This window comes from Tauraco erythrolophus, chromosome 2, assembly GCF_009769465.1.
Source record: "Tauraco erythrolophus isolate bTauEry1 chromosome 2, bTauEry1.pri, whole genome shotgun sequence".
Taxonomy (NCBI): Eukaryota; Metazoa; Chordata; class Aves; order Musophagiformes; family Musophagidae; genus Tauraco; species Tauraco erythrolophus.
In genome coordinates this window covers 127,261,591-127,288,340 of record NC_141466.1, presented here as the reverse complement: position 1 = coordinate 127,288,340, position 26,750 = coordinate 127,261,591, and the positions used below count along the sequence as shown (strand labels likewise).

Here is a 26,750-nt window from a genome sequence, read left to right as displayed (position 1 = left end):
TTTTCAAGTAAAACTTTGTCAGTCGTCGATTTTGCTGTATTTTTTAAACAAAGTAAACATAAAGACATGCTTTTGTTCAAATGGATAATTGATAATGAGCGATGATCATTGCTACAAGAAGAATATTTTGCTCTTAGCTCCTTCCAGTAACTCAGACTCTTTCTCAAGAGGAGGCTTTTTGCTTTATCCCATTTATTTTCTTCCGTTTCTTATGACTAACTGTAGAAGAGAGAGAGTTGGGAAGAGCACTTTTCTTGAGTTAAGAACCTTCCCTACTATTTCTTACAATTTTTTCAAGTGATGTATTGTCACTAATGGTATAAAGCTTGTCATTTGTCACAGTAGACTCTGCTGTTGCATGCCAGTGTTGTGTTGCTGTTGTGTGCTGCTTAGCAAGTTGTCCTGCGTCCATCTGCTTTCATATCATATTTCATCTGAGTTTTACTTAGATATCCAGGCAGCTGATCTGTAGTGAATGAAACTGCTCTATTTTAGATGCTGCAGACTGTCAGTAGCATTACCTGAAAGATCCCTCCTTAATTGCATGATTAAATTGGCGTTAGTTGTAATTTCTTGGAATTAATTAAGCACATGCAGCAATGTATTGATCGTAAGAAAAGAGATCAAGTGCTTATTTTTGATTGGATATTGATTTTTTTTTCATGAAAAAATGTCAAAAAGTTTACACATGAGGAATTACAGCGAATGCTGATAGTGCTGTGCCAAGCCATATCAACACCATCCTGTCCACTCCAAATTACTGATCACCAGTATGGGGGTGGCCTGTTACATTTCTGAATTCTGCTTGAACTAAAGCTTGAAAACTATGTACCTACTGGGGTAAAAGAATGTTTTCACAGTCATATTTATTTCTTTATGTTTTATTGCATCTGCTTACATGCCACTACTCCGTTCAATTCCGTTGTTAATTTTCTTTTAATGGAGAATCAGGCACACAGTGTGCAGCTCTAATCCAGCATGGAGAGAAACAAAAGTTACGTAGCACACTATTAAGTGAAAACTTAAAAACTCTGAGTTTTAGTAGTGTGTTAGAAGTCACTGCTAAATTGTATCTAAATATTACATATATTATGAAATCTTAATATTGTAAATTACTGTGAATTGAAGAGGTGATGCTGTGAAGCTCTTAAATTATACGTATTTCTTCTAAGAACCTACGCTGTTTTTTGAATAGTTAATAACGCAATGTTTCCATGATTCACAAGTAATCATCAAGTAGTAGCATATTTCTAAATTTGGGTTTCAAATTCTGTATTTATAGTATAGCTTTATTTTGCTTTTCATTTTTACTTTAATTGTAGGTATTGGTGAAGACATGCATTTTTGCAGAGGTGATGACAGTGCCATCAGTCAAGTCTGTCAGTTTACATGACCTACAAAAAAGATTAGAAAGAGAAAGAATTTACAAAGATGATACATTTAGCTATTTATTTTCAACATTTCATTTGCACGTATACTACGTGCAGTCATTGTTTTCATGAACAAGCAGCAGTAAGACCAGTTATATGGTTGCACTGGATTGATTTTTTAAAAAATATTTTTACAATCAAACTGCCTAGTTTTTTTATGAAAGATGTTTGTTTTCTGTCTAAAGCTAAAGTTACCGTTGAATAGTCTGTAAGTTTTAGGGCTTTTTTTTTTTTTTAAATGTCCACTTCTTTCTTTCTCATCTGCAGTAATGAAATGCTCTTGGATGATAGCCATGCACTATATTGTTTTGCTGAATTCCATTGTTTTCTAACCTTAGCATCAACGAGATCCTCGGCTCAATGAAATTTTATTTCCCTTTTATGACACAAAAAGAGCAATGCAGATAATTGAGACATATGAGCCAGATGAAGACTTGAAGAGTAAAGGTAAATGTGGGAGGGAATTCAGTATTCACTGATTTTAGACATTTGGGGAATTTGTTCCAAAGCATCCAAACTTCTTTTAAAAGGGAGCTTATAGTCCTTGTGGTCAGGGGGAAAGCACTTGTGAACTAGAACCACCTAGTGAACTAGATCAAGTGACTGATCTGCTTAAAGTTATCCTCCCCTCAAAATCCGTGATTTTTTTAGAAGGGTTATTTCCCTGATCCAGGTTACAGCGTGGCTACAAAGACAGCCATCCTGATACGAAATGGGAGAGGCTAGGATTGAGTAAATAAGGGACAACACGGAGACTCCTTCTAGCAACAAGGCTATGTGTGTGTGGCTGTGGGCAAGGTCTCAGAGAGACTGCAAAGCTGTACAGATACTGTGTAAAAATAGAAAAAATATTAAAAAATTACTATATGAGCCATTGGATATGCATCCACCTTCTTATAACATAATCTGTATAGTGCTTGAGGGCAGCAGCCTAGCTTAGAACAGGATATTTTATGTGAATGAATTGAAAAATGTTCTGTCCAAGCAAGAAGATTGCAGGAAGTGTCTCCACACCATTCTTGGACTACTTGTGCCCTGAGCTCCTATGGGTGTTCAAGGTGTCAGTGGTTGAACTTTGCTCCCAGTTCTTACCCATTCTGCTGAACAAGCTGTACTGGGATCAACCACAGCAATTAAAAATGTTGCTATCCTCATCTGTGCTCCCTGCCCTTTTGCTGAAAGTTACCGTCATCATCGCGCACAGAGGAGACTGCAGCCTTGCAAAGCCCATCAGAGACCTTCAGGCATCGTAACAGGAAGCCACTTTCACTAGACATTTAGGCTAATATATGAAGCTAGCACTGGAGAAGCCGAGTAGCTTTTACACATCCTCTGATGCTGCCCCTGCTGATGAAGGACATGCAAAGCAGACTGCAGATGGAGGCAATATCTTAAACTGCTTCCATAAAGCCTGAGGCAGCTCTTGCTCGGTTCTGCAGCCTTGTTGGGTTCCCTGGGTGGCTTCATGCTGCTTTATGGTCACAGGCATTGGCACCAACAATGCCTCCCCCAGCAGCACCTGCCCCTTTCGCATTCTTTGGACCAGTGTTTGGGAAGAGTTTACAGTTGTTTTCCTCAGTTTATAAACTTAAGGAATCCTTTTGGAGCTGGATGTGTAGTTTTCACCATTCCTTATTGTACTTTAGTCCTTTTGACCAAACCACTAGAGGAAGAGCTTGTATTGCATATGCTACTCTAGACACTGTGTCGTACACTGGGTTAATAGATTGGTCTTTTAGTTTTGTGAAAACATGGACTTTTCTGGAGTCACCTGGGAGAGAGGGAGATATTTCTCTTATCTAGGAGTAATTTATAAACATTATGAGGATTTTCTACTCACAAGCAGTGTAGCTTATTTCTCTTCCTCTGTACATGGAGTAGAATTCTCCAAGTATTAATTACTTGATTTTAGTGAACTCTGTCCTTTTTTGTTTGTTTGTTTTAAAGGCACTCATTTGTGATTCTTCTTGATACCAATGTATTTTACATATTTTCCAAAATAAGGAAGGTATACCAATGTAGCTGCCACCTGTTTAGAATGGAAGATGTAAAAACATGTTTTATGGAAGTGGAAATTAATGTAGAACTGGAAAACAGTGTTCAGTAATTCACAAAGAGGAGGATTTTCCAAGCACCAAGCTGTAGCAAGGGCATGATGTTGGCTTATTCTTTTAGCCAATAATTGAGCCTTGGCTACTTATTTAGCTTCTTTCTTTGATTTATATTTCTAACAGTTTTTAAATAAATATGGTAAACCTCCTGCAGGGATAAGGTTATGGAGAGTAACAACAGAACAGGAGCAGTGTCCTCTTACAATGTTACTCCATTGATCATATTCACTGATGCAGTTTTTATCCTAATGCAATCAGTAGGATAAAGAGATGATTTCATATAAAATGTTGAACCTTAGCATGTAAAGAAGGCAAGAATTTATCTCAGCAGTGACTGTTCTTTGCAGTCTCTTTCCCCTTCTTCTTAGATATAACTGCTGTTGAGCAAAATGATTAAGCTCAACATCTTTTTTCACTAAATCACGTAGTTTAAGAAACAACTCAGTAGCAATAAGCTACTGACTCTTCCTCAATTACATTTCAGTAACAGAAGGAGGAAGTAAAGCTGAACAAGTTAATGCTGTGCAGTTCAGTGACTGGAGTCTGCTCAGGAGCACTACAAAAGCAAACTCTTCCACCTGGTCAGTGCATGTCAGAAATCCAACGGCCAGTCTGTTGAGCACGTGGAGCTCTGTTAAGTTGCTGAAGTGTCAGCTATTGTTTGTCTAGGACACCTGCTCGGCTGTGACTTTTTTCCACTGGATGATGCACTAAAAGTGCGTATCATCTGAGATATTTTGTGATGATACTTTTAAGTTTTCAGTGATAAATGAAATAAAAAAATTCTTAGAGTTGAAAATTCCATTTCATCCCCTTTTTTTCCTCTTCCAAATCTCAGAATCAGCAGAGAGAATTTGAATAAGACGTTCCAGAACAGCTCACCTCTGGCTTGACACCAAGCACAGAAAATCTAAGCTTCAGTAGAGGATTTTTTCAGAAAGCTAGGAGCAGAATGAAAAGCAGGAATACTGGAGTTCTCTGTATAAGAGAAAAGTTGTCTTAAAAATAAGACTGCTGCAACCTGTGCCTTAACAATAGCTGAGTGTTCATATATGACTTTAGGGAAAAAAAATCTCTAAATTAGTGCAAGATAACTATTCTCTGCAGTGACTCGTAGAGAGTAATCCCTTCTTCCCTACCCCAGATCGTTTTTCAGTCTCTTGACCACTTTAAAACTGATATTGCAGTATTGATTATTCTTACTTTATTTTCACTGAAATTTATCCCTTGATTTTTTTTATACTTTACAAAGCATATAACAGCAGAGAAATAAGAGAAAGGTGTTATGAATTCTGTCTGAACGTCCTGTGTTCATTGTAGAAAATGGCTTGCGTTTCATTATAAAGGAATAAACCTGTATTTCAAACAGTAAACTTGAAGTTAGATTTTCCTAATGCTTTGCAAATGAACACACGCAAACGTTTTCAGGTACAATTCCACTTGTTTTTGTCAGCAGAGAACAGTCTCTGCACATGCTGTGAGCTGATTAACAGCGACGTAGCACAGTCAGGGCAGGGTTAAATAGGAAAGAGGGGAGCAAAGTACTGTAGAAGCCTGGTACATGCAAGCTCACAATTTCTGGTTCACCGAGTTCCAGAGCCCAAAATTGTAGGCAGTGTTCTGAGGAGATAGCAGTAATTTGCCTTCTTCACATCCTCTTCATGCCTTAGGTCTACTACTGGTGAGTGCTGGACAGAGGATATTGAGCTAGGTGGGCACCTGATTTTATTTCTTTTGTTACCTGGAAACACAGTGGCAGATTTTGCACCAGGGGCGCAGTTGCTGGTCAGCGTGGAGCACTGGAAGGGGAGAGCTTCTGTTTGCTTGCAGAAGCCTGGGTAAACATAGCTTTTGTGCTAGGGTTCCTGCTCTGTGAGACAGTCTGATTCCTACCCACTATAAATTTCTAGCACTAATTTGCTATGCTTTCTTCTTCCTTCTAGGTGTCATATCAAGTGATGGGTTTTGCAGATACTTGATGTCAGATGAAAATGCCCCAGTTTTCCTAGACCGCTTGGAATTGTACCAAGAAATGGACCATCCTTTGGCTCACTATTTCATCAGTTCCTCTCACAATACATATTTAACAGGCAGGCAGTTTGGTGGCAAGTCTTCGGTGGAGATGTACAGACAAGTGCTTTTGGCTGGATGCAGGTTGGAAGCAGGAGATAACAGCCTTTAATATTTGTGAATCTAATACTTTAAACCTGCATAATATACCTTGGTGGTGGTATATATATATATATAAAAATATATATATGTATAAATATATTAGTGTAGTAAAATACACATAGTTAAGTCCCACTTTTTCTTACAGAAAATGTTGAAAGGCTGTGGCAAGTAGAAATTAATGTCAGGAGAGAGTTTTTGAGAAAGATAACAGAAGTTTGATCTCAAAATGACAGTTGAAGAATTTCAGAGGGCTTTCTGCTCTTGTAATTAAGATGTTTATATGTAAATGGGAATTAGTTTATGATTTCCTGCTTTATTTCTTGTCGTACTGGAATGTGTCATGGTTAACTGAGTAAGAGAATGAATTAGAATAGTGTTACAGTGCTAAAAACGTAGTTCAGGTGTAAATATATTGACTCACACGTACTATATTTAAGGTAGTGTACTCAAAGCTACAAAAGCAGTCTGAAATTGAAATTGCACATGTGCCGTTTAAAAGGAATTGTGTAATGCCCCAAACTGCTTTGTAACTTACTCCTCTGAACAGCCCTGCTCAGAACGTGTTCCCAGCAGCTCATCTGTACTGAAACACTGAGGAAGCTGACATCGGTTTTCTTGGGTCTTTAGGTGTGTTGAGTTGGACTGTTGGGATGGCAAAGGTGAAGATCAAGAACCAATAATAACACACGGAAAAGCAATGTGTACAGATATTCTTTTCAAGGTAAATGCCTGACCTCTACACCTGGCAGGAAGCCCCAGTAGAACCTCCGGACAAGAAAGAATCCATGCAGGTCACCCTCCCTTCCTCAGCACCCAGGCACTGCTCCCTTGTAACAGACTTAACAAAAGGCACAGCTATGGTTTCTTATTCCCAGACCTTAGAGCTCATTTCCAACTCGCCTCGTATGCCCCTGTGTCATGTCTGCCTTTCCACAGAATCTGCAGGAAGCAGGATTACTTCTTTTGCCTCATGTTTTCACATCCTGTGGCTCTTTGCACCACAGAATAGATATCTTCTCCATTGTCTAAGAAGTTCCTCAGCTGTGGAAAGTGCCTGAAGATGCAGGGTTTATTGTGGGAGTAGAACTCCTCCCTGGCAAGAGAAGACAGCAGCAGATCCAGGGTAGCGCTGATGTGTTCTGGGCGAAGCTGCCACCACTGTTGCAGGTGCAGGGTTGGGTGCTGAGTCCAGGCTGTTGCAGGGGAACGGAGAAGAATGAGCATACAGTTTGTTCTAGTTCTGGCTTCACTTGGCACATTTGAGACTCAGCTCTGTGTTTCTCAAAGAGGGGTGGAGAACAAAAAAATCTCTTTCATTATGATTATAATTTGATCTGTTCTAATTTGAATCCTATTATTGCATTTTAAAGGATGTAATTCAGGCCATTAAGGAAACAGCATTTGTTACATCAGAGTATCCTGTCATTCTTTCGTTTGAAAATCACTGCAGGTATATAGTGCCCTTTATTTTTGTTTTTAATAGTGTAATATGTGAAAGAGATGCTACAGCTTATAATTTGAGCGTACTTGAAAACCGTGTAGGGATATGCAGGGATACTGAATGTCACTTGGAAAAGACTGTACTTTACTAGTCAATCTTTATCTAGCTTAATAATGGCAATATTTTTAACTGTGGTGAATGTGTGAAATATATTTGAATGTTCCATTAGTTGTGTGGGTTTCAGTTAATCTACTTTTTGGGGCTTATTAAATTCATCTGTGTCAGATAATGGACTTTTATTGACAGTTTAATTACAGGAAAGTAATACTTCTCAGTTGAGAGCAAGTGGGCAGTATATAATTTTGGATGTCTACATTACTTAGTATTATTCTGTTTTGCTGAGTAATAGTGATTTATTTTTTTATATTTAAAAATTAACCAACATCATCTTTTCCAGCAAATATCAACAGTACAAGATGTCAAAATACTGTGAAGATCTTTTTGGAGATCTCCTGTTGAAGCAGCCTCTAGAAACACATCCAGTATGTTATATTCTGCCAGTATTTTTTTTTTTTTTTTTTATGTTAGCTGTATGTAATAGAGATGATAAACTGGGATCATATCACCTATAGTGCTGTTCACTGCCAGTCCTGTGCTTTCAAAAATGGCTAGTGATTTTGGTTGTCTACACTTTTTGGTACAAACTTGTCCTTATCTGGTTTGTTTAATCTCTTCTGTACAGGGCTCTGGCCAGCAGCCTGGGGAGATCCATCCCCTTGATGTGTGATGTAATATCAGCACCTACATAAAATACACCACATACATTGTATTTGGAGGTCATACATAACTCTGAAATTGCCAGTCACTGTTGAAAACCAATTAATTATAAATTGCATGGTCTCAGCTGAGGAAACCTCTTCTTTCAGCTGCACTTTGCATGCTTCATGCTCCAGATCAGGTCCTGCAGTCTAGGTGGCCCCCACTACTGCATTAAGAATTAAATTAAGCACGAAGAGTTCCCTGCAGTCTCATGTGGACAATCAAGTGCACTGTAATCTGCATGCACTTCACTCTCCTGCATGGCAGGAGATAACAACAGACACTCCTTCACAAACGCAATATTTGAGAATTCAATAGCTCGTTACCCAGTGCTTGCAGCTGCTCCTTCAGGCCTCCCTTACTCTCCTGAGCAACATGCTCACTGTCTGCCAGCAGCCATCTAAAATCTGTGGATGGTCTTCAGTGCTGTGGGGGACCATGGCAAAGAGGACCCTGCCTTACCTTTCAGCTCCTGTCCATGTGAGCCTAGCAAAGGAGGCTCCTGGCGTTATCATCTCTAGAGCTGTGATTTTCTTAGCTTTCCTTGCGTGTTGCAGGGACAGTAATGCACAAGGCTTGGTGAATTCAGGTTGTTGCCCTGAAATTGCGTCCCAGAGATCTAAATCTGTAGTGTTCCCCTGAAATGTATGTAGCACCTTGCCACATTCCTCGCAAATGACAGCTTCCAGCAGCTTTCAGGGAAGTGTAAAATAGAACTGGCCAAAGGCTGCCATGCTGCTACCTGAGGGCCCAGTGTTTAGTCTCAGCTGCCTGTGCTCAGCACTGCTGAGCCTTCTGCATTTTGTCTCCATTCCTTCTCATGGGTGAATTCAGTCCCCAGCTGCTCACAAAGCACATGGTGCAGAGACAGCAGGAAGAGCTTGGAACGTGTTTGACAAGCGCTTGGCTTCTGGTACCTCGACCAGTTGACTGAGGAGGGCATACTTGGGAGAGACGTGGCGCTGGCTGAAGCAGATTCGTTTTTAAGTAAAAGCAAATATTTGTCCCAATGGGCATCCAACTATATCCTTGCTTTTGAGGATGCAGACTGGCGTCCTGGAAGCCTGGGGATAAATGAGCTCTGCGGCACTGACATCTAGTGGAATTACAACCCAAGCGCTCTCAGGAAAAATTGTGTTTTCTCTTCATCCAACATGACCTTCTTGACTGAGCTAGCCTGCTGGTTGTAGATAATCGTTACCCTCCTGCAAGGAGGTTCGCACCCATTCTTGTGACGTTGGGTTGGTTGATTTGAGTTTTTTTTGCTGGGTTGTTATGTGTCACCTCTGCTGCTTTTATTTGGTTTCAAGTTATGGTGCTTTGTTCTTTTGTTTCCTCATCTAGAATGCTGCTTCTCTGTAGCTCAGAGTTGGATTTAAGGATAAAAGTGTCTGAATGTTTCTTCTAAGAATTTTTACTAGTCCTGGAAATATATTCTACTCCTGTATCACTTATGGTTCACTGGAAACCACAGTCCGCTATACCAGCAGCTCCCTGCATAGTATTCTTAGCAAGCCTGAGGTGGAGAGGGTTCTAATTACTGTATCCAAATCTCTGTTTCTTAGCCTCAAAGTTTTGATGGGGCTTGAATCGGAGGATTTTGTACTTCTTTCTCAATAATATTTTCTCTCCTTCCCCAAACTGGAACAAACCTTTTAGTAGTACTTCCTTGTGTATGTGAAACTTGCCATTTGCCTTTCACAAGTACTGAAGATGTGACCCTGTAGCCCTACTGGCAGAAATAGTCCTCATTACCTAGGTAAGGACTGGGTAGTTTTCCATTCACCAGTGCCAGCCCATTTCTACTCTGTAAGTATGTGTGTGCTGCCTCAAGCTGTAACTTGCATTGTTACGGCTTGAGGGACCATAAAAGGTGACTTATTTAGAGATCAAATGGTAATGGGCTAAACTGTGACTTGGACTGTGTGTGAACCACAGGGAGAGAGGGAAAGGAGAAAGTCCTCTGATGAAGAGTGACTGGTCACATCCATGCCCACTGCTAGGCAGAGGAGAGGGAGAGATGTTTTGACGAGTACAGCTGAGGATGGCATAGGCTGGAGGCCAGTGTGCTGATCTGAGTACAGCTTTCACATGGGATAGGGAAGAAGCAGAGGGGAGAATGTAACTGCAGTCACACCACCTCCCAGGGTTGTGCCTGAGGTGGCACTGCTTGTTCACTGCCTCTTATCATTGCTGTCCTAAAGTCAAAATCCCAAACAGGGATACAGAGAGGCCAAATAGCTATTATTAAAACTTTTCTTTAAATTATTTTACAGCTTGATCCAGGTAAAGCCTTACCTTCTCCTAATGACCTCAGAAGAAAGATTCTCATCAAGAATAAAAGGCTGAAACCTGAAGTAGAAAAAAGTAAGTAAAGCTTGTCAAGTATTAAAGTCCAGACAGATGCAAATAGACTTTATTTATTCAAGTTTCCAAATTTCTTGTGCTTTAGTGTTGAAAGAATATGAATTATACGTAAATGAAGCTTTGTTTGGCCTTGTGTTTCATTTGAGTGCCAGAGTCTGGGCCTTGATATCAGCATGTAGCATAGGCATAGATAGACCTAGAAGTGTAATCCTGGGACTTTTATCAGCTGGCTGGTTGAGCTAAAATATCAGGCAGATAGAATCTCTTGTAAATTCTGCCTGCAGTGGTATGTTTGCATTGCTGTGTTTTTCTAGGATAAGCATAAAATGAAATGGAATTTCAAATTGCTGCTCTTGCTATTGTTGCCAGTTCTGATATTTATCTTCTTTCAGTAATAATAATGTTGCTATATTAGTTTCCAGTATGGCTGTAGGATAAACCCTGGTCCTTCTCCATTCCAAGATAAGCGGGCAGACCTTCCACTGACTTCAGTCATACATGATTGTGTTCCTACTGTCTAACCGAAATGGACGTGGGAATACAATCGAAAATCCAAGCACTTTGCCTTCACTTGCGTAGATCGAGCACCAAAGACATAGCTGTCTACTTACTCTTTGAAGAAGTAATATGCTTGTTCCAAAAAACTTTGAAGTCTATGGAAGTGTATTTCTTAACTTCAGTGAGCTTTGGATACAGCCCTTGCTGGTCAGTTTTCAGATCTAACAGTGAATGTCTAATGATGCTCTTGCTCTGTAAAATTTTATTGCTAACTCAAAACTTAGAGAACCCATTAAATGAAAGTAGCTCTCGCGATCAGAGTATCATTTATGATTGTTCTCATGTATTCCTTTGTGCTACAAACTGTTCATGTCATGACTAATATATTTTTATTTTTCTGATTAACAGAACAGCTTGATGCTCTGAAAAAGATGATGGAGGCTGGGGAAACTGCTGCTCCTGTAAATATCCTAGAGGATGATAATGAAGAAGAAATAGAAAGTGGTGAGGATTTCATAGAGAAGGGCTCTCAAACATTGCCTATGGTAAATCAGTAGCTGTGGCTGGCATGAGCAGCTAGTATGCACGTTATCCACATGCCAGTGGCAGCAGCAGTAAGTCTGAGCTCAGTGCAGGACCATTTATACAGATCTCCAGCCTTACCATCTCATCTCAGATACATACCACAGTGGCTCCTGGTTCTGTGACAGTCTGTGGTAGGAATGTAAGCTCAGTTGGTGGTCTTAGTGGTAATTTTAACTTCCACTTACTGTTCAGAAGTCATACTGGAGCAGAAACCAAGTCAGATTTTCAGTGTATGTATATGTGTGTTTGTGAGAGAGCCTGAGAGGCTGTGATCTTTGCTTTGAAACCATATTTTGCCACTGGTTTTAACACTTGTGTCAACATCAGATTGGATTATTGCTTTATACTTTATAAGGATTTGTGTTCGTAAGAGGCCTTTTTAGCTTATTTGAGTACACAAAATTCTACAGAAAATCACCTTAAAAGCAAATGAAAATGATTCCCCATAGTAGGGTGACATCAGGAAACTCTAATAATGCCCATGAGAGGCCTGGACACGAGCTACTTTTTACATCTTTAAATAAAGAACCCTGTCTTCATTTCTTGTTATTTCCCCAAGCCTATCAGATTGGTTTTATGCTTTTGCTAAGCAAATTACTGATTTCCTAAAAAATATAGTAAATAAAATTTCTCTTACTAACCATGTCTAAGCTGTAAGAATCTCAGGCCTTAGCTATAATTTACTACTAATATTTGGAAATCTAATACCCTGGATTTTATTTTGTTTTTCAAAAAATGCCAAAACCAAACCTATATATTCAACTGTCATTGGTTTCATGTCTGACACAAATCCAGTGGTTGCTGTGTTTGTTGTGCTCATCCTGTTTCTTTTCTGTGCAGCTGACCAAGAAGAAGAAGCTCATCCAGAGTACAAATTTGGAAGTGACCTTACTGTAGATGATTACAGCCAAAAAGAAGCTGTTGCCATCAGTGTCAAAAAGGTGGGATTGCTTCATATATATGTTTCTTTGGAAGCTTTCCGTGGAGGTGGGTGTAAAAAACACTGTTCTGTAGAAGCATCACACGAGTGTTGTTAGAAGAGTAAAGGCTGAGATCTTCACCAAATTCCTAACCTTTAGGTTCATGAGAAGACAAAATTTTGTAGCCCAAAATACTCTCTGCTTGTTCAGGTAGACTTACTGAGGAAACAGAATCAGTATGTAGGGAAAAAGTATACAAGTAGAGGGTTTGATCAAAAATACTAATTAAAGGCAGCAAGCAGCTTCCTGCTCCTGCCTCTGATATTTTACTTTGCATCTCAGTTGCAGAGCCCTAATATGAGGTGGAATATCAGCTTCCTCGCTCAACAGTGGTTTGGGTTTTTTTGCAAGGCTGCATCCGTGTCTTCATTACAGGGATTCTTTGGGTCATTTTTTATTGTTAACTCTTAGGGTAGATTTTCCCTTTAACCTACAGTGATGAAGGCAAAATAGGACAATCGTTCCCCAGTGGGGTGGTATGGCAGTGGGGCTATACCAGTGAGCCAGCTGGCAGAGAGCGTAAGAGTCCCCACTGTTCCACTCATACCTGATTTAGTACAGTTTATCAGTCTGCTCAGTAAATTCAATATTACTTGGCAGTAATTAGATACAGAATATTGGAATTCAGAACTAATCCTGCTCTGGCGCTGAAGGCGTTATTGCTGCTTGGTACAGAAAAAAAAACCCACATGTGAGCACTAACGTACCTTATCATATCATGCTCCTCTGTCACTCAAGTATTTTGACCACTTCTTGTCTCCTGCCTGACTCCATTTGGATCTTACTCCAGATAGAAGTATAGGTATGGAAAATCTTTCATAGCACGGATTGCCCTTGCCAGTATGTCTCTAGCAGTATCACCAAGGCATCAGACCTGCCTTCTTGGTATCTCTTCAAGTCAACATCTATGCTTCTTCAGGACTTTTATGAATCCTCCCACTGAAGTATCATTTACCTTCTTTGCTCTAGGGCTGGTTTCACTTACTAAGTCAGCTGGTCCTTAACGACATGAGTGTTTTGGGGTTTGGGTTTGTTGGGTTTTTTTTCCAGATTAGTCACTCATCCTCAGCATATGCCCTTGGGTAACTTCTCTGCTTCTTTGCTGATCAGTGACTTGATCTTTATTCTTTAGGAATGTACATTCAGTGCCAAGTCAATATTTATCTGTCAAAGATTCTCAGTAGTGGCAGCTTGTAATTGAAGACTGTCAGCAGACTGTCTCATTGCACATAACATCTTGAGATAGACCTTTTCCAAATGTGGACATTTAAAGCACTGTTTACAGCAGTCTTAACCCTTAAGTTCTCAGAGCTTGGACGGTTTGGATATCCAAATCAGATGATCTTTTGTGTTGTCTGGGTGTGTCATTCTTTCATTCTTCTCTGAAACTTGCTGTCCCCAGCAGCTAGTGATAGCACTGGTTTGGGCTTAACCATTTGACATCCTCCCTCCTATTCCTATTGCAAGCCAGCTGTTGAATTTCATATCTTATGTACCCAAATTTGAAAGAAACCACAGATTTTTGCAATTGTATGGGACAGATGAGCCACACAGGAAGGTGGAAAAGGATATACTTTTTGCCTAATGCATTAACTTTTTGAGGATTTTTTTTTACCTTACTGTGAGTGTTTCCTATTGCTTTTTCTTTGGATAATGTATATATATTTTTTTCCCTTAGGCTGTTGAAGATTCTGAGCAAGAAAACAATAAAAAGGTGACACATAGGATGTTATGTAGTTTGTTTTATTGCTTTATATATAACATACATATTACTTACCGTGCATTTGTAGTGATTTAACAATTTTATGCTCAGTTTCACTGCACCTACAAAGTAGTTCTGAAAGAGACTCCTACCTCCTTTTGTCCTCTAGGACTTCTGCTGCTGTGCTTTTATACTGGGGTTAGGGCTGCCAGAAGATTTGAGGACAGACAGGAGTGCATGACTTTTGCCTGCTTAGAAGTGTCTGATCTCAGTCTCAAATGTCGTGGGAAACAGCAGTTCTTTAAATGGCTTTGAGATGTATCATCCCTGCTTCTTTACTTTCCTCTTCCCTTACCTTGACTGCACTTTGTTTCCCTCTCTCTTTTTCTTCCTTTTGCTTTCCCTTGGGACTTCTGCATTTATCTTCTCCCAGGAATCCCCTCTGTAAGACTATTCCCACCTCCTTCCACTCTCCTTTTTCTCTTCTCTCATTAAATCTGCTCCCGTTCCTAACCACGCTTTATTTCAGTCTGTGTTGTTTTCTAAGTGGGTTCTGCTTCTTTTCTTGAGGAGTGAGAAGGTGTGAATAATGTAGAGAGATCAACTTTCCCCTATTGTTTTCTCTAGCCCCTAAAAGGGTCATGTGCCGTTGTAACCATTCCTTTGTTTCCGTAGGCTTTAGGAAACATTCCGTCCTTACCTTTTCTAATTCATAGTTTTAAAGTTATGAACACTGAAAAAAAAAGTGGGTCTACAAGTAAATAAGATAAAATCAATGACCAGTAAATTGTCTTAGAACATTGTCTTAGAGCTAGTGCGTCAGTAGTGCAGTCATACAGCTGTAGTCTGCAGCATACTATTGCCTTGGCACTAAGGCATGCATAATCTCCTCTGACTTCGTTTTCACTGTGATTCATTACTTAGACATTTATGGAACAAGACAGTAAAATATAAGTAGCAATGCTGAGCAATCAGGAGGACGCACATTGAAGGATCCTGGATTTTAGAAGATGGGTGGTCAGTTCTTCCTCAATTACTGGCCTTCCAGAAATGAAGACACTGAAAAGGACTAGTTCCAAATTTGGCCTGAATTTTATCTAAAGTCTATTAACAAATATTGCCTTAGTAACAAAAAAATGCATCTATTCTACTACTAAAGGGATATACTATTTGGCATATTTAGGGGACAGATCTGTGAACTCTCAATATGTGGACTCCTGAAAAGCAGTTGGATTGAGCCCTGGTGATCAGTGTTAAAATACGATATCAGTTTGATTTCATGGGCCACTGGAAGTTTAATTCTGCTGAAATGTACATAAAATAATATGTATATGGATTCATTCTGGTAACTCAGCTATTCTATGCAGTCGGAAAATGATGTTCCTTGTGACTGTAACTGTCTTATCAGATCAAGGCATAGATTGTTTCACTTCACATGGAATTCATGTTTTGAAATGTGTCCACACTATATGGCAGGTAGAGGTACGTGCCCATAATACTGGGAAGTAGTTTCATGTTTCCTTCCCTCTGCCATCTCCTGAGTAAATGAGTTGCAGTAATGTACGTTTTGTGAACAACATTCTTCTACGAGAAGGGGCTTTGCAGTGCTTCCTGTTATTGACTCTTTCATGGTACGTAATGAAGGAGAACTTTCTGACAAACATGAGTTGCATTCTGAAAATAAAAACTGCACCGTAAGAATTTTTGAGTATACTCAGTACTTCCTTGCAGAAGTTCACCACCAGCCTACATTAGGTTAGATTTTTTGGTAGCTGGTTCACTGGTAGGCGAACAAGAAAAATGTTTGGGTGGGGGAAAAGCCAGAACAGTAAGCCTTGCAGAGTTTGCTTAGATTGACAGAGATCTTTTTTTTTCTTTCCTTTCTTTGAGTGAAAAGAATGTGTTTCAAACTGGTTTAGAGAAGGAAAAAGTTGGACAGGTAGATCCACGTGAGAAGTGCTTCCTATTGTGGGTTTCTAGCAGATGAGATACTTGTAGAAAACTTTTGAAGTTCTGTTATAAATACAGTGCAGCTTTGTGTGAATGATGGATTCAGATTTTTATCAGTTTAAGTGGCTATGAATATGAGCTTTGTACTGTGTCTCTTGTTGGTCTTGTGACATCTGTTTCTCCAATAAAGGTTGTAATTCCTATATTTTGGTCTGCTTTTATTAGTAAAGATTAGCAATTGAACCTATTTGTGTTTTGATGTGGAGAAAGTTCTACTCAGTACCCACTGTGCATTGCCCCACCACAGTTGCTGTCAGAAAAGGGATATTAAACCACAATTCTTAGGAATTTATTTGGCAAAGGTAGATCATTATCTCCCACCATTATTCAGTCTGTTGTAATATTTCTCTTTTATCCCCAAGTTATCCTACTAACATCATGTAATATTTACCCGCTGCTTAGGAGCTTTTCTATCATCAGTTTTCTTGCATGCATTCTGTAACATTGAGAGTGTTTGGTGCATATAGCAGTAAGAAAATAAATCTTAATTTGTGACATTAAACTTCCACTTTTCTTGTATTAATTTGCACTTTCTTTAACTTTCTGCAGATTCGGGTCTAATTTTGTATCACATTTGAAAACTCCAACAATAGTGTTTGAATACACAAATAGTGATTATTCTTTTTAATATGTTTTCAGGGTTTAGTAACTGTTGAAGATGAACAAGCGTGGATGGCATCTTACAAATATGTAGGTGCCACAACCAATATACATCCATATTTATCAACAATGGTCAACTATGCTCAACCTGTAAAATTTCAAGGTTTCGATGTAGCAGAAGGTAACATAAAAGGTTGAATGAAATAAAAGTATTTACTTACTCTAGGTAGTTTTTTAATCTCTACATTTTCTGAGTTTAGAAATGGTGTAAGACTTTGAGTTTAATGACTGTCATCAGTATATTTTTAGATCTCTGTTTCCTTGAATGTAAAGTTAGCATGTTGTTCCATTGGTCATCCACATGGAGTCACTAAATTACTGGGAGAATATGAAGCCGTTGAGGTCGATTATATTCTCTAGGCCTTTCCAACTAAACTGCTTTTTTTAATTCATCTTTCTGTAAAGTAAGGTGAGCGTGGTTGTCACAGTGGTCAGCAGTTAGCTGACACTTTCATATTGCACACTAGACCATTTATCATGTTGTTTTGCCTTATCTAGCCACACAGCACAGGCTCTGAATAACAATTTTGTCCTAAACAAAAAATGAAAGTTTTGTTGATTTCCCAGGAAGTGAAAGAAAAAGGCAAGTCAGAAATATTACATTTCTCTTCAGTATAAATTGATTCTACAAGTGACAGATAATGGAGAAACAGACCAGCATTTGCTATATCCTGCTATTAAGTATAGTGCATGATTTTGCATTTTGATTTGCCATTACAGAAGTGTTTTAAAATGTCTTGTCTTTTCTTTCTAGAACGTAATATTCATCATAATATGTCCTCTTTCAATGAATCAGTCGGACTAGGGTATTTGAAGACCCATGCCATTGAGTTTGTGAAGTATCCTTTCACCTCCTCATACCACTTCTCTGCTAGTGCTACAAATAAAGAAGTGTGCCGTTCTAGATTCAGTGTTCTGCATCTATAAAGGAAAAGGGAAAGTAGCTCATAGGATGAGAAATAGTAAGATGAATTTAAAAAATATTGAAGGTACCACGATATGACCATACATTTCTATGATGCTTTTATTTCATTTTCCTTGATTAATTCTACAGTTATAATAAACGACAAATGAGTCGGATATACCCAAAGGGAGGCCGAGTGGATTCCAGTAATTACATGCCTCAAATTTTCTGGAACGCTGGTTGCCAGATGGTCTCACTGAACTATCAGACCCCAGGTAGGCAGCAACGACCAGTGAACCTCAATCCTGAAGAATGGCTTGGGCAGTAACTCTCAAACAGATGCCTTGGATTTGCTTCTGGCATTTTTTGAGGAAACAGACATATGGCTAAATAATACGGTGGGGTGGAATTACGGAAGCGTAAGAAAAGGAGCAATAAAAAAGCCATACATGGAAGGAAAAATCAGACCCATTTCATGGAAAAATAAGAGTACTGTAACTTCTCACATAAATGATAATGGCTTATTAATAAAATGTATTAATTACAGGGAAATCACTGTTTTCACAAAACACAGCTTTGGCACAGTTGGGTGCGTGTCTCCAAAGTAAAGATGAAGGAGTGTACAAATTAAGATGGTAAAAAGTAATGACTATGTGCCAAATGCATTTCTAGACCAGTTATTGTGAAGTGTTAAAGAGTTGTGATCAGCATCAGAGAATGGTGTCTGAGATCCCAGCTTAGAGAATGATGCCAGGGAATGTAAATGACTCTCCGGAGCATAAGCTGAGAGGAGATGTATTGCTCCTGTTCAGTGAAGCTGTGAATATAACTAATAGGGTAGGGGTTTTTGTTGTTTTGTTGTGTTTGTTTTTTTTTTTAATTAATCTAGGAGTGTCTTCATTCACATATGTAGTAGACCAATTTTCAATTTTCTTTTTCTAGCTGTGATAGTGCTTTTGTGCTTCGCCCCTGCCCCCCCACCCTGACCGGTGTCTGCAGACACTCCTAATGATCATACCCTGAGTTCTGTCCTGCAAAGCTTTGCACTGATTTCCCTAGCTGGGGAGGTGAGAGAAAGCTGTATTGGGATAATTACTTGTAAAGCACTCCACTGGACATGGTTTGGAGGTTGGAGCAGACACACAAGCTTCACTCTCTCTCAACACTGCCTCTGCCCACTGCATGTCATTCTCAGCCCCTTTATATTGCAATATAAGAATGTTAATTGTATCATTGGAAGTGAGCAACTTTCCTGTATTAGTCCTCTATGATCCAACTGTGCTGACAGGCTGAAGAATGACTGAGGAAATAGAAGTTATGGCTGCCCATTAAAGCGAATAAAAACTGATATAAGCATATGAGAATCTTGTATTTTGTGTAACAGAGAACATACAAAAAAGAATTTGTTCCCTTTTGAAGGCAGAGTCTGTTGGGCAAGAGAACACCCTGCGTTATCACTGAACAAGGTTATTGTATTCTAGTGTAATTGGAAACCTGCAGGAAACATTTTTTTATAAAGTTTGGGAAAGGGTTGGAGGGGAATGGAGTTGTTATGTGTTTGCTATCTGTCGTTATATAAAAGCGCCATAATAATGCATTGAATAAAATTCAGATACTTTAAATGTTGAAACTAAGCAATGCTGCTGTGATCTCTGTGATTTCATTTTGTAGCATTTTATTCAATTAAGTCTGTAGAAAACCAGTGTGATATTCATCTCACCTTCTTTAAGACATCAGGATACAGACAGCTTCATCAGAGGTGGTTGTCTACAGTCGTTGTAGAGAAATACACACTTTTAGGATGTCCCATCTAGTATATTTTGTATGTCTGTCTTAGAATGAGATAAATTGCACTGCTAAAAGTGCCTGTATCCCTCCATTATTCAAAGTAGTTCTACATCACTAGCCGGAATGGCGACATCTATACTGTAGACACCACAAGGTAGGTGCTGGAAATCCCTTCCCAGGTGTTTAATATGCTGAAAGTCTGATGCTTCTCTACCACCTGGGTGCATTTGAGTTCAGGGAGAGGCTGTTTTCTGTGCACAGCGTAGACTTCAGCTTGGTAGATAAAGCTGTTACTACTGAGAAGAAGTCCAAAGTTTTCCTATTGCTTCCTTTTATTTCATAGATGTATGTGTTTTATACGCATTAAATTTAATTTTCATTTAAACTGATTATTCTGCAAAAACAGTCCTATTTTCTTTTTTAAAAAGGATTGTTCATGATCTGCATTATTCAGAAGAAGAAATCATAATTTTTTCCTCTCTTGACAGATTTAGCGATGCAGTTAAATCAAGGAAAATTTGAATATAATGGATCATGCGGGTGAGTGATATGATTTAAACTGTTGTCACTGTGTATCAGAATCCTTTATTATGATTTTAATAAAATTTTGTCACTGTTAATTATGTGTTACAAAAGAAAAATGGGATGCTAGGTGAAGAGTAGAAATTAGCAGAATTCAGAGAGAATTATCCCCTGCAAGGAGGTATTCTGATGAATATGCTTTTTAATTATGCCTAGTTTTTAAAGATGAGATAGAAGAGGCTTTGTGTGCAAATTATGAAGGAGATCATTAATACTGTACGCGCTTATTTAAATACATCTTCAGCTTCTGTTCTCAACCTTTCTTTGAAGATATGCCTCAGAACGGAGATTCATTGCACAGTTCACAGAATTGCCAAATTTCCTTGGACAGATTGAGTCTGAATGCATAGGGAGTATTTTTTTTTCATCTGTGTACTTTAGTTGGAGAATACTTCACAGAGAATATTTCACAGAGAATACTGAAGTGTTTCATCTCTCTAAGTTCTTGCTCATGACTTTTGCATGAAAAAGGATGCTCAAGTGATGTTGATAGATTTTTTTTTTTTCAAATGTTGAGTTTGTACCTTAATAGGATAGACCGATTCTTAACATCAAGAGAAAGGAGAAGTTTGATGAATTATAGGAAGTGGCAGTCCAGAAACACATTAAAATCAGCAAACTTATCCTGGGAAGGAAAAACTCTTTTACTAATGTGAACCTTATTCAGAATCTTATTTTACTGGTATGAATAATAAGATTCACTCATTTATTAATGTGAATCTTATTTATCTTCAACTTAGAGATGAAGTTTGGTAAAATTCCTCATCTGCAGAATGGGCAACGTAGTGCTTTGATACTCCATACTTTTATTTCAGTTGTGAACTGAAATAAGGAGGCTGTCGGGTTTGACGAAGGTGCAATCTCTGGTCATTTCAGTCAGAATAACAAATACAGAAGAAAACTAAAGCTTTTTTTATGGCAGAGTGTGATTCCTTTCTTGTTCGACCCACAAGTAAAAGAGCACATATTCACTCTCGCCAAATGCTCTGAAGGACAGACATCATTATCAACTAAATTACTTGATTCTTATGCCAGTCTTCTGGTATTACAGTAATATAGTGGTATATTTTTATATGCATAATAAATGTGGTGCTGTTTCAGGCACACAAAACATGCAGGGCAATGAAAATAAAAAATTACATTTCCTTTTGTCTGTACTCCTTTTTTCTCTGACTTAGTTTTCATGCTGGTGAAACAAGATAGGGTCACTCTAGCTTCAGCATTTTTTGTTTCAGCAGGCCTGAAGCAGAGGCTAAGGATGTTTCTGACAGTTCCCTTCTGCCCATAACCTACTTTAAATTAATAAAATATTGTGAAATCACTCGTATTTATACTGTAAGATAAAAGAGGCGTATTACTTTCCTAAACAGAAGCCACATTATGAAAAAATATGAGAAAACATTGACGTCTTTTCCATTGGAATTTTTCCAGCATTTTTTAATTATTTCTGAATTCTATCTAGGCCTTTATAATATTACATACCACTAGAGAGACTAAGAGTGGATAAAAAAATCCTCTTCTAGCAGCTGTTGTCTGTCACGGCTGCAGAATTAGCAAGATGACTCCAGTTATACGTTTTCTTCCACCAGTGGAAGAGAACCCCCGTCGTGTAGCACAGCATTTCTGTGCTCAACTGCTATTTCATTCTGATGGCAGAATCGTTGGGTTTTGATTCATCAGAGCACGTATCAGCTTCATTGATATGTTGATCCAGAGTATAGTCCTCAGGGATGTAGTGTAAGCGTTATTATGGTAGTACCTTTCCTGCCACTATAATTAACAATCTGTCAGCACTGACATTATCAGCTGTTTCCCTCAAGGTTTTATAACCGAGATGAAAAAATTAGCTTCAAGCTGAAATTTATTGTATGATTCTTGACTCCATGAAACTACTTCATTTAAAAAAAAAAAAAAAACAAAATTGAATAAGCCCTCTGTATTTTTCCAAAGTGTTAAAAAATTAAAACAAATGAGAGCATCTACTTTTTATTATATGATAACTCACTGTATTTTTAAAATGTGTTATTAAATTAGTTTGAAGTGTCCTTGATTATATTACCTTTATTCTCATCTTGAAATCCAGGGTTGATTTCATCTCTCAGTAGCTGGTAATTAAAAATGAAGATCAACATTTTCCTGTATTTTAGGCAACTGTAATATTTCCTTTTACTTCCTCGCACTTGAAGCTAGAATGATAGTCTGTACTTTACAGTGCTGTAGGAGAGTTCATTGTTTAAAGCTAGAACATCCTTTTTATTTGTATTTAATACAATTGTAATAGCTGCACAAAAATAATTTTCTTCTTTTTCTTGAAATAAGGTATCTCCTTAAACCAGATTTCATGCGACGACCAGATCGAACGTTTGACCCTTTCTCTGAAACGCCTGTAGATGGTGTAATTGCTGCAACATGTTCTGTACAGGTAAAACACCGAGAGACAAACTTCTGTAATCTTATCACATCCAAAATCACTTTTAGATGTCAATAGAAATAGAATATCTACAGAAAATGTGTTTGGATTGTGATGATTTCATCAAATTGTTTCCATTGTGTTTTTTTCTTATTGCTGGCTCAGACATCTATGTTTACTTGATCTGAATGAAACACAATAGAATTAGAAATGGTTTATTATTGCTCATTATCACTGAATTTTAAACCTTCCCGTGCTCTGTTTGAGTTACATCAGCCTGAATAAGTGAGTGAAGTTCATTTGTGTGGACAGTATGAAATGATACAAACATCGCTTGTCACCACAGAGGAAGGGGGAATATGTGCACACATGGACAGGATATTTTCAAAATAAGTAAAGAAAAATGGTTCATGTGATGGAAAGCCTTTCTTTGGAGTTATCTATGAGTAACGAAGTCCATAAAACTTCTGTTGTAGCTCTAAAGCATGGTTAGGTATCATGTTTTGGAAAGAGGCTGACAATTGTAAAACCTGGTTTTTTGACTTGACACTCTGCTCTCTTTGCTGAAATACCCTGTGTGCAGCTTAACAAGACTTAAGCTTTCAGTTATCACTTTCCATGTGCAGCATGGAAATTTCAAACTCTCTCTGACCAAGAGTTCATTGTGCATTCTGGACGTTTAACTAAGTTTCATTTGCACTTCCAGAAGAACAAAATCTTTTTATTAATGTTGTTTTTCTTTAATGTTAACGACACTACAATCCCTTCAAGAAGGAAGTGGGATCTGGTGGTGAGAACATAAGTTCTATCACTAGAGATAGTTGTTAAATCATGGGTTTTGCCACTTGCTCTTCTTGTGTGACTAAAACTAGTAAAAAATTCTGTGCAAATTCTGTTACAAAAGATTGGAGTGAACTGAATCCAGTGATGATACCCCCCAGCCACATAACTTTTCAGGTTTGTTATCCAGTGTTCCCTGGAAGAATGTTAGATCATGAAAAGAAAAGGACTCGAAATGAGCTTAGGTCTGTGAAATTCTGTTTCAGTTTTTTTTCTTCCCTCCTTGATCATAGTAATGAAAACATTAGCTGTATTTTTAAGTAGTAGATCATCTTGATGGAATAAAATTTTTCCCTGGAGTAATCACTTGCTATGGCTAAATTAATCTTGACTTGGAGTAAAATTGCAACACATCTTCATATACATAACAGTATAGAGGAGTAGTGTGGGGTTTTTGTTTGTTTGCTTTTTAAGCATCTTGCACTTGCCAGACACATAATATGGAGTTAGAGAGTCATGTGATTGGTTTAAAAACCTTTCCCTAAGTGAAAGCAGAGTAATAGCTTCCTTTCACCTCTTTGTAGTCAAGGCATATAATAGAAGACAGTTTAAAGTTGGGAATAGCAGTGCCCAATCTGGTTGTGTCATTCAGTGTTTTTCAGTAATATAGTCAATGCATCTGTGAGACATTGGCTAATTGGGCTGATTGACTTACACTCATTGTGCTGTGGTATTAACACTCGTAATCCTTTCAAATTAAGGATATGTTTAAGGTCTTACCACAGAAGCTTTTCTAAAGAAGTGCAATTTTAGCACTAAATATACCATTTTCATCTGCTGAAATAAATGTATCTGTTCTGTAGAAAGTATTTTTCAGACTGGTGTCAATAAAAAAATACCAGTATTTCCAGTATTCATAAAGTGCTGTGTACTTCGTATTGCTTTTCCTTACTGCTCTGTTATTATGTTGCAGGTAATATCTGGTCAGTTCTTATCAGACAAAAAAATTGGTACGTATGTAGAAGTGGATATGTATGGTTTACCCACGGACACGATACGTAAAGAATTTCGAACACGCATGGTGATGAACAATGGTCTGAACCCTGTTTACAATGAAGAATCATTTGTGTTTCGAAAGGTAGGATATTTTGAAAGCACAGTTTGTGGTTGCCAGCCCTTTGGCACATGAGCATCCTTGCTCACCTGAGCCATCCCTCCCTGCTTCAGTCTGACTGCTCACATGAATAAGTGCTGCTCCCATGAAAAAGGGTTTGTAGGGTTCCTGTTTACTATAGTAAACAATCTAAAGCTGAAATAAGCTTTCAAGAGGTTGTTTGTTGTTTTTTTAATTTTTTTTTTTAAATTTTGCTTTGGTTTATTTTTCTAATGGATAACCTCTGTAGCTGTCACATGATTATTTTTGTTTGTTTCTGTTTGGCTTTTCCCTCCCCTTTGCCGCCTCCTCCCACTTGGAGGTAGCCACCTCCTCCGTGGCCATGCCTGTGTTCAAGGTATGCAGTCTGCTCAGAATGAGCCCCCGCTGCTGGACACCATCATTCCTTGGAGATTTCTTCTTCCCTGCCCTGGCAGTGGCTGCTATCTTGCACTGTTCCTTCAGCCCAGAGGGCAGGTGAGATGCTGCATCCAAAGCTAAGGTCAATGTTATTACATGGAAAAGTTGGAAGGGTGCTGTGTGCCTCAGACGTGTTGCCAGCTCCCTCCTTCAGTAGTCCATGTGCATCATGTACTTTTTTTTTCTTTTTTCAATAACAAAAGAAAAACAAACCTTTTTTTCTTGGTATGGGGGATTTAAAGAGAGAGATCAATCATCCGTGTTCAGTTTTTCTCTCTCAGTCTTTATATATATATATGATACACACATATATATATTTTTATTTTCTTTTTTTTCCTGTCGGCTGGAGTTTCATCCAGACTACATGTGTTAGCAGTGCCGTCTTTGATAATGTCTGTTTTGCGTGCACCTGTTTTGTTGTCGTGCAAAATCGTTGCTCTTTTATTCCAAAGTGACAAACTTTGCTGAGTGGTGATAACACTTCACGCTTGGGTATATAACACACATAATCTGCTTTCTTAACAGTATAACCAGTTTTCAATAGAAACGTAGTTAATGCAAGACGTTTTTCTGGACTCAGATGTGTTCAGGAATGGATGTCACTGCAGGTGCTTCCCTCTTTGTGTGAGGAGGCAGAGGGAAGATGCTTAGGTACAATGACAGTCATGCTGCCCATGGCTTGCTGGCCGTATGGCCAGCATCTGCTGTTTTCTGATTTCTTAAACCAAAACGCCTGTAATCTATAGGGTGCACACAGCTTCAGCCTAAAAGGGGGGTACCTGTGTAGTGTGGCATGGGTACAGTGGCTGATACCAATATTCCTCGGACTTTCTGCTCTACTTGGCAATGAACAATTACATGGTCACACATTCTCTTGAGTAACTGTAAATCAGATTTTTTTTTCATCTTAGGCCCTTATCATACATACCCAGGCTTAGCATTGTAATCGAGACATACATTGATGACTATACAAATGAGTGGCATAAACACAGCAGGAACAATTCCTCCAGTTGAAGGAAATGAAGGCGTGGGGTGCACAGTGCTAAAACGTCCTAAGGGTGGAAGTGCCTACCAGGATACCATAGAACAAATTAACAGAGAGGGAATGATAAAATTTTTAGTCCCCACTCCTCCTCCCTAGCAAATCTGTATCTGAGCCCATCATATCATGAAAGATGTGCTGATTTGTGGCCTGTAGAGGAGAGATCTTACCTGCCCTATTTGGGTTACAGTGTTCTCCTCAAGCTGATGTTTAATCCTACACAGTTGTTCTCAGGTAATGTCTTTGATTGTTCTTCTGTCATGTTTTCTTGGTTTTATTTTAATTAAAATAAAGCTTCAGTCATTCTAACCCGAGTTCTGTGTTGTCACTCTGTTGTGTATGGGGGAGGAGGGGGTGAGTGCTGGTGGTGACCTGTGCTGGGAGTGCTAAGTTATAGTAGAGTAGAGCAGCATATCCGTGAATAGCTCAGGTGGGTTCAGAGACCAAAAGCATACTTTATTTTGTGCACTCTAAGACTGAAAATGAAAGTGGCAGGGGAAAGTCAAAGAGAGCTGGTAGATGCAGTTTACTTAGGTCCTCCCTTTTGTCCCATATGCATCGATGAACAGAGCCAGGTAGAGGTGGAGTGGGAAGACCTTTCCCAGCAAACAGTCATGACAGGCTGGCAGAGAGGCTGCATCTCTCAGACTGTCTTCTCCTCACTGGTCCATGCATAGAGGCAACACCTTTGTTCCAGGGAAGGCAGGGTATTTTTTTGTTACTGTTTTGGTCAGTCCAGGTAGGAGATGACAGATGCAGATAGCTGGCAGCATCCCTGTCCACCATGCATCCCACGTACCCTTCATGTCGTGAGTACAGCACACTCACTTCTGGGGCAGCACACCATTTCAGCAGGTCTGTCACCCTCTCCTGCCCTCCTCTCTCTGCCTCTCCCC

The 26,750-nt window shown here is 38.8% G+C and overlaps 1 protein-coding gene across 4 annotated transcripts in view; it reads left to right on the top strand.

The window, feature by feature from the left end:
- PLCB4 (phospholipase C beta 4) overlaps positions 1-26,750 on the top strand; it is a 90,421-nt gene that overhangs the window by 26,370 nt on the left and 37,301 nt on the right. For 2 of the 4 annotated variants that reach the window (XM_009985044.2, XM_009985046.2), the window contains exons 10-24: positions 1,769-1,877; positions 5,485-5,695; positions 6,341-6,434; positions 7,084-7,163; positions 7,612-7,696; positions 10,250-10,340; positions 11,247-11,342; positions 12,264-12,364; positions 14,082-14,117; positions 16,755-16,896; positions 17,530-17,614; positions 17,830-17,954; positions 19,956-20,007; positions 22,369-22,471; positions 24,213-24,377. In XM_009985044.2, the coding sequence (XP_009983346.2) occupies positions 1,769-1,877; positions 5,485-5,695; positions 6,341-6,434; positions 7,084-7,163; positions 7,612-7,696; positions 10,250-10,340; positions 11,247-11,342; positions 12,264-12,364; positions 14,082-14,117; positions 16,755-16,896; positions 17,530-17,614; positions 17,830-17,954; positions 19,956-20,007; positions 22,369-22,471; positions 24,213-24,377 (1,575 nt within the window). The remainder of the gene's footprint in view (positions 1-1,768; positions 1,878-5,484; positions 5,696-6,340; positions 6,435-7,083; positions 7,164-7,611; positions 7,697-10,249; positions 10,341-11,246; positions 11,343-12,263; positions 12,365-14,081; positions 14,118-16,754; positions 16,897-17,529; positions 17,615-17,829; positions 17,955-19,955; positions 20,008-22,368; positions 22,472-24,212; positions 24,378-26,750) is intronic. The other 2 variants (XM_009985047.2, XM_009985045.2) reach the window with 1 other exon arrangement.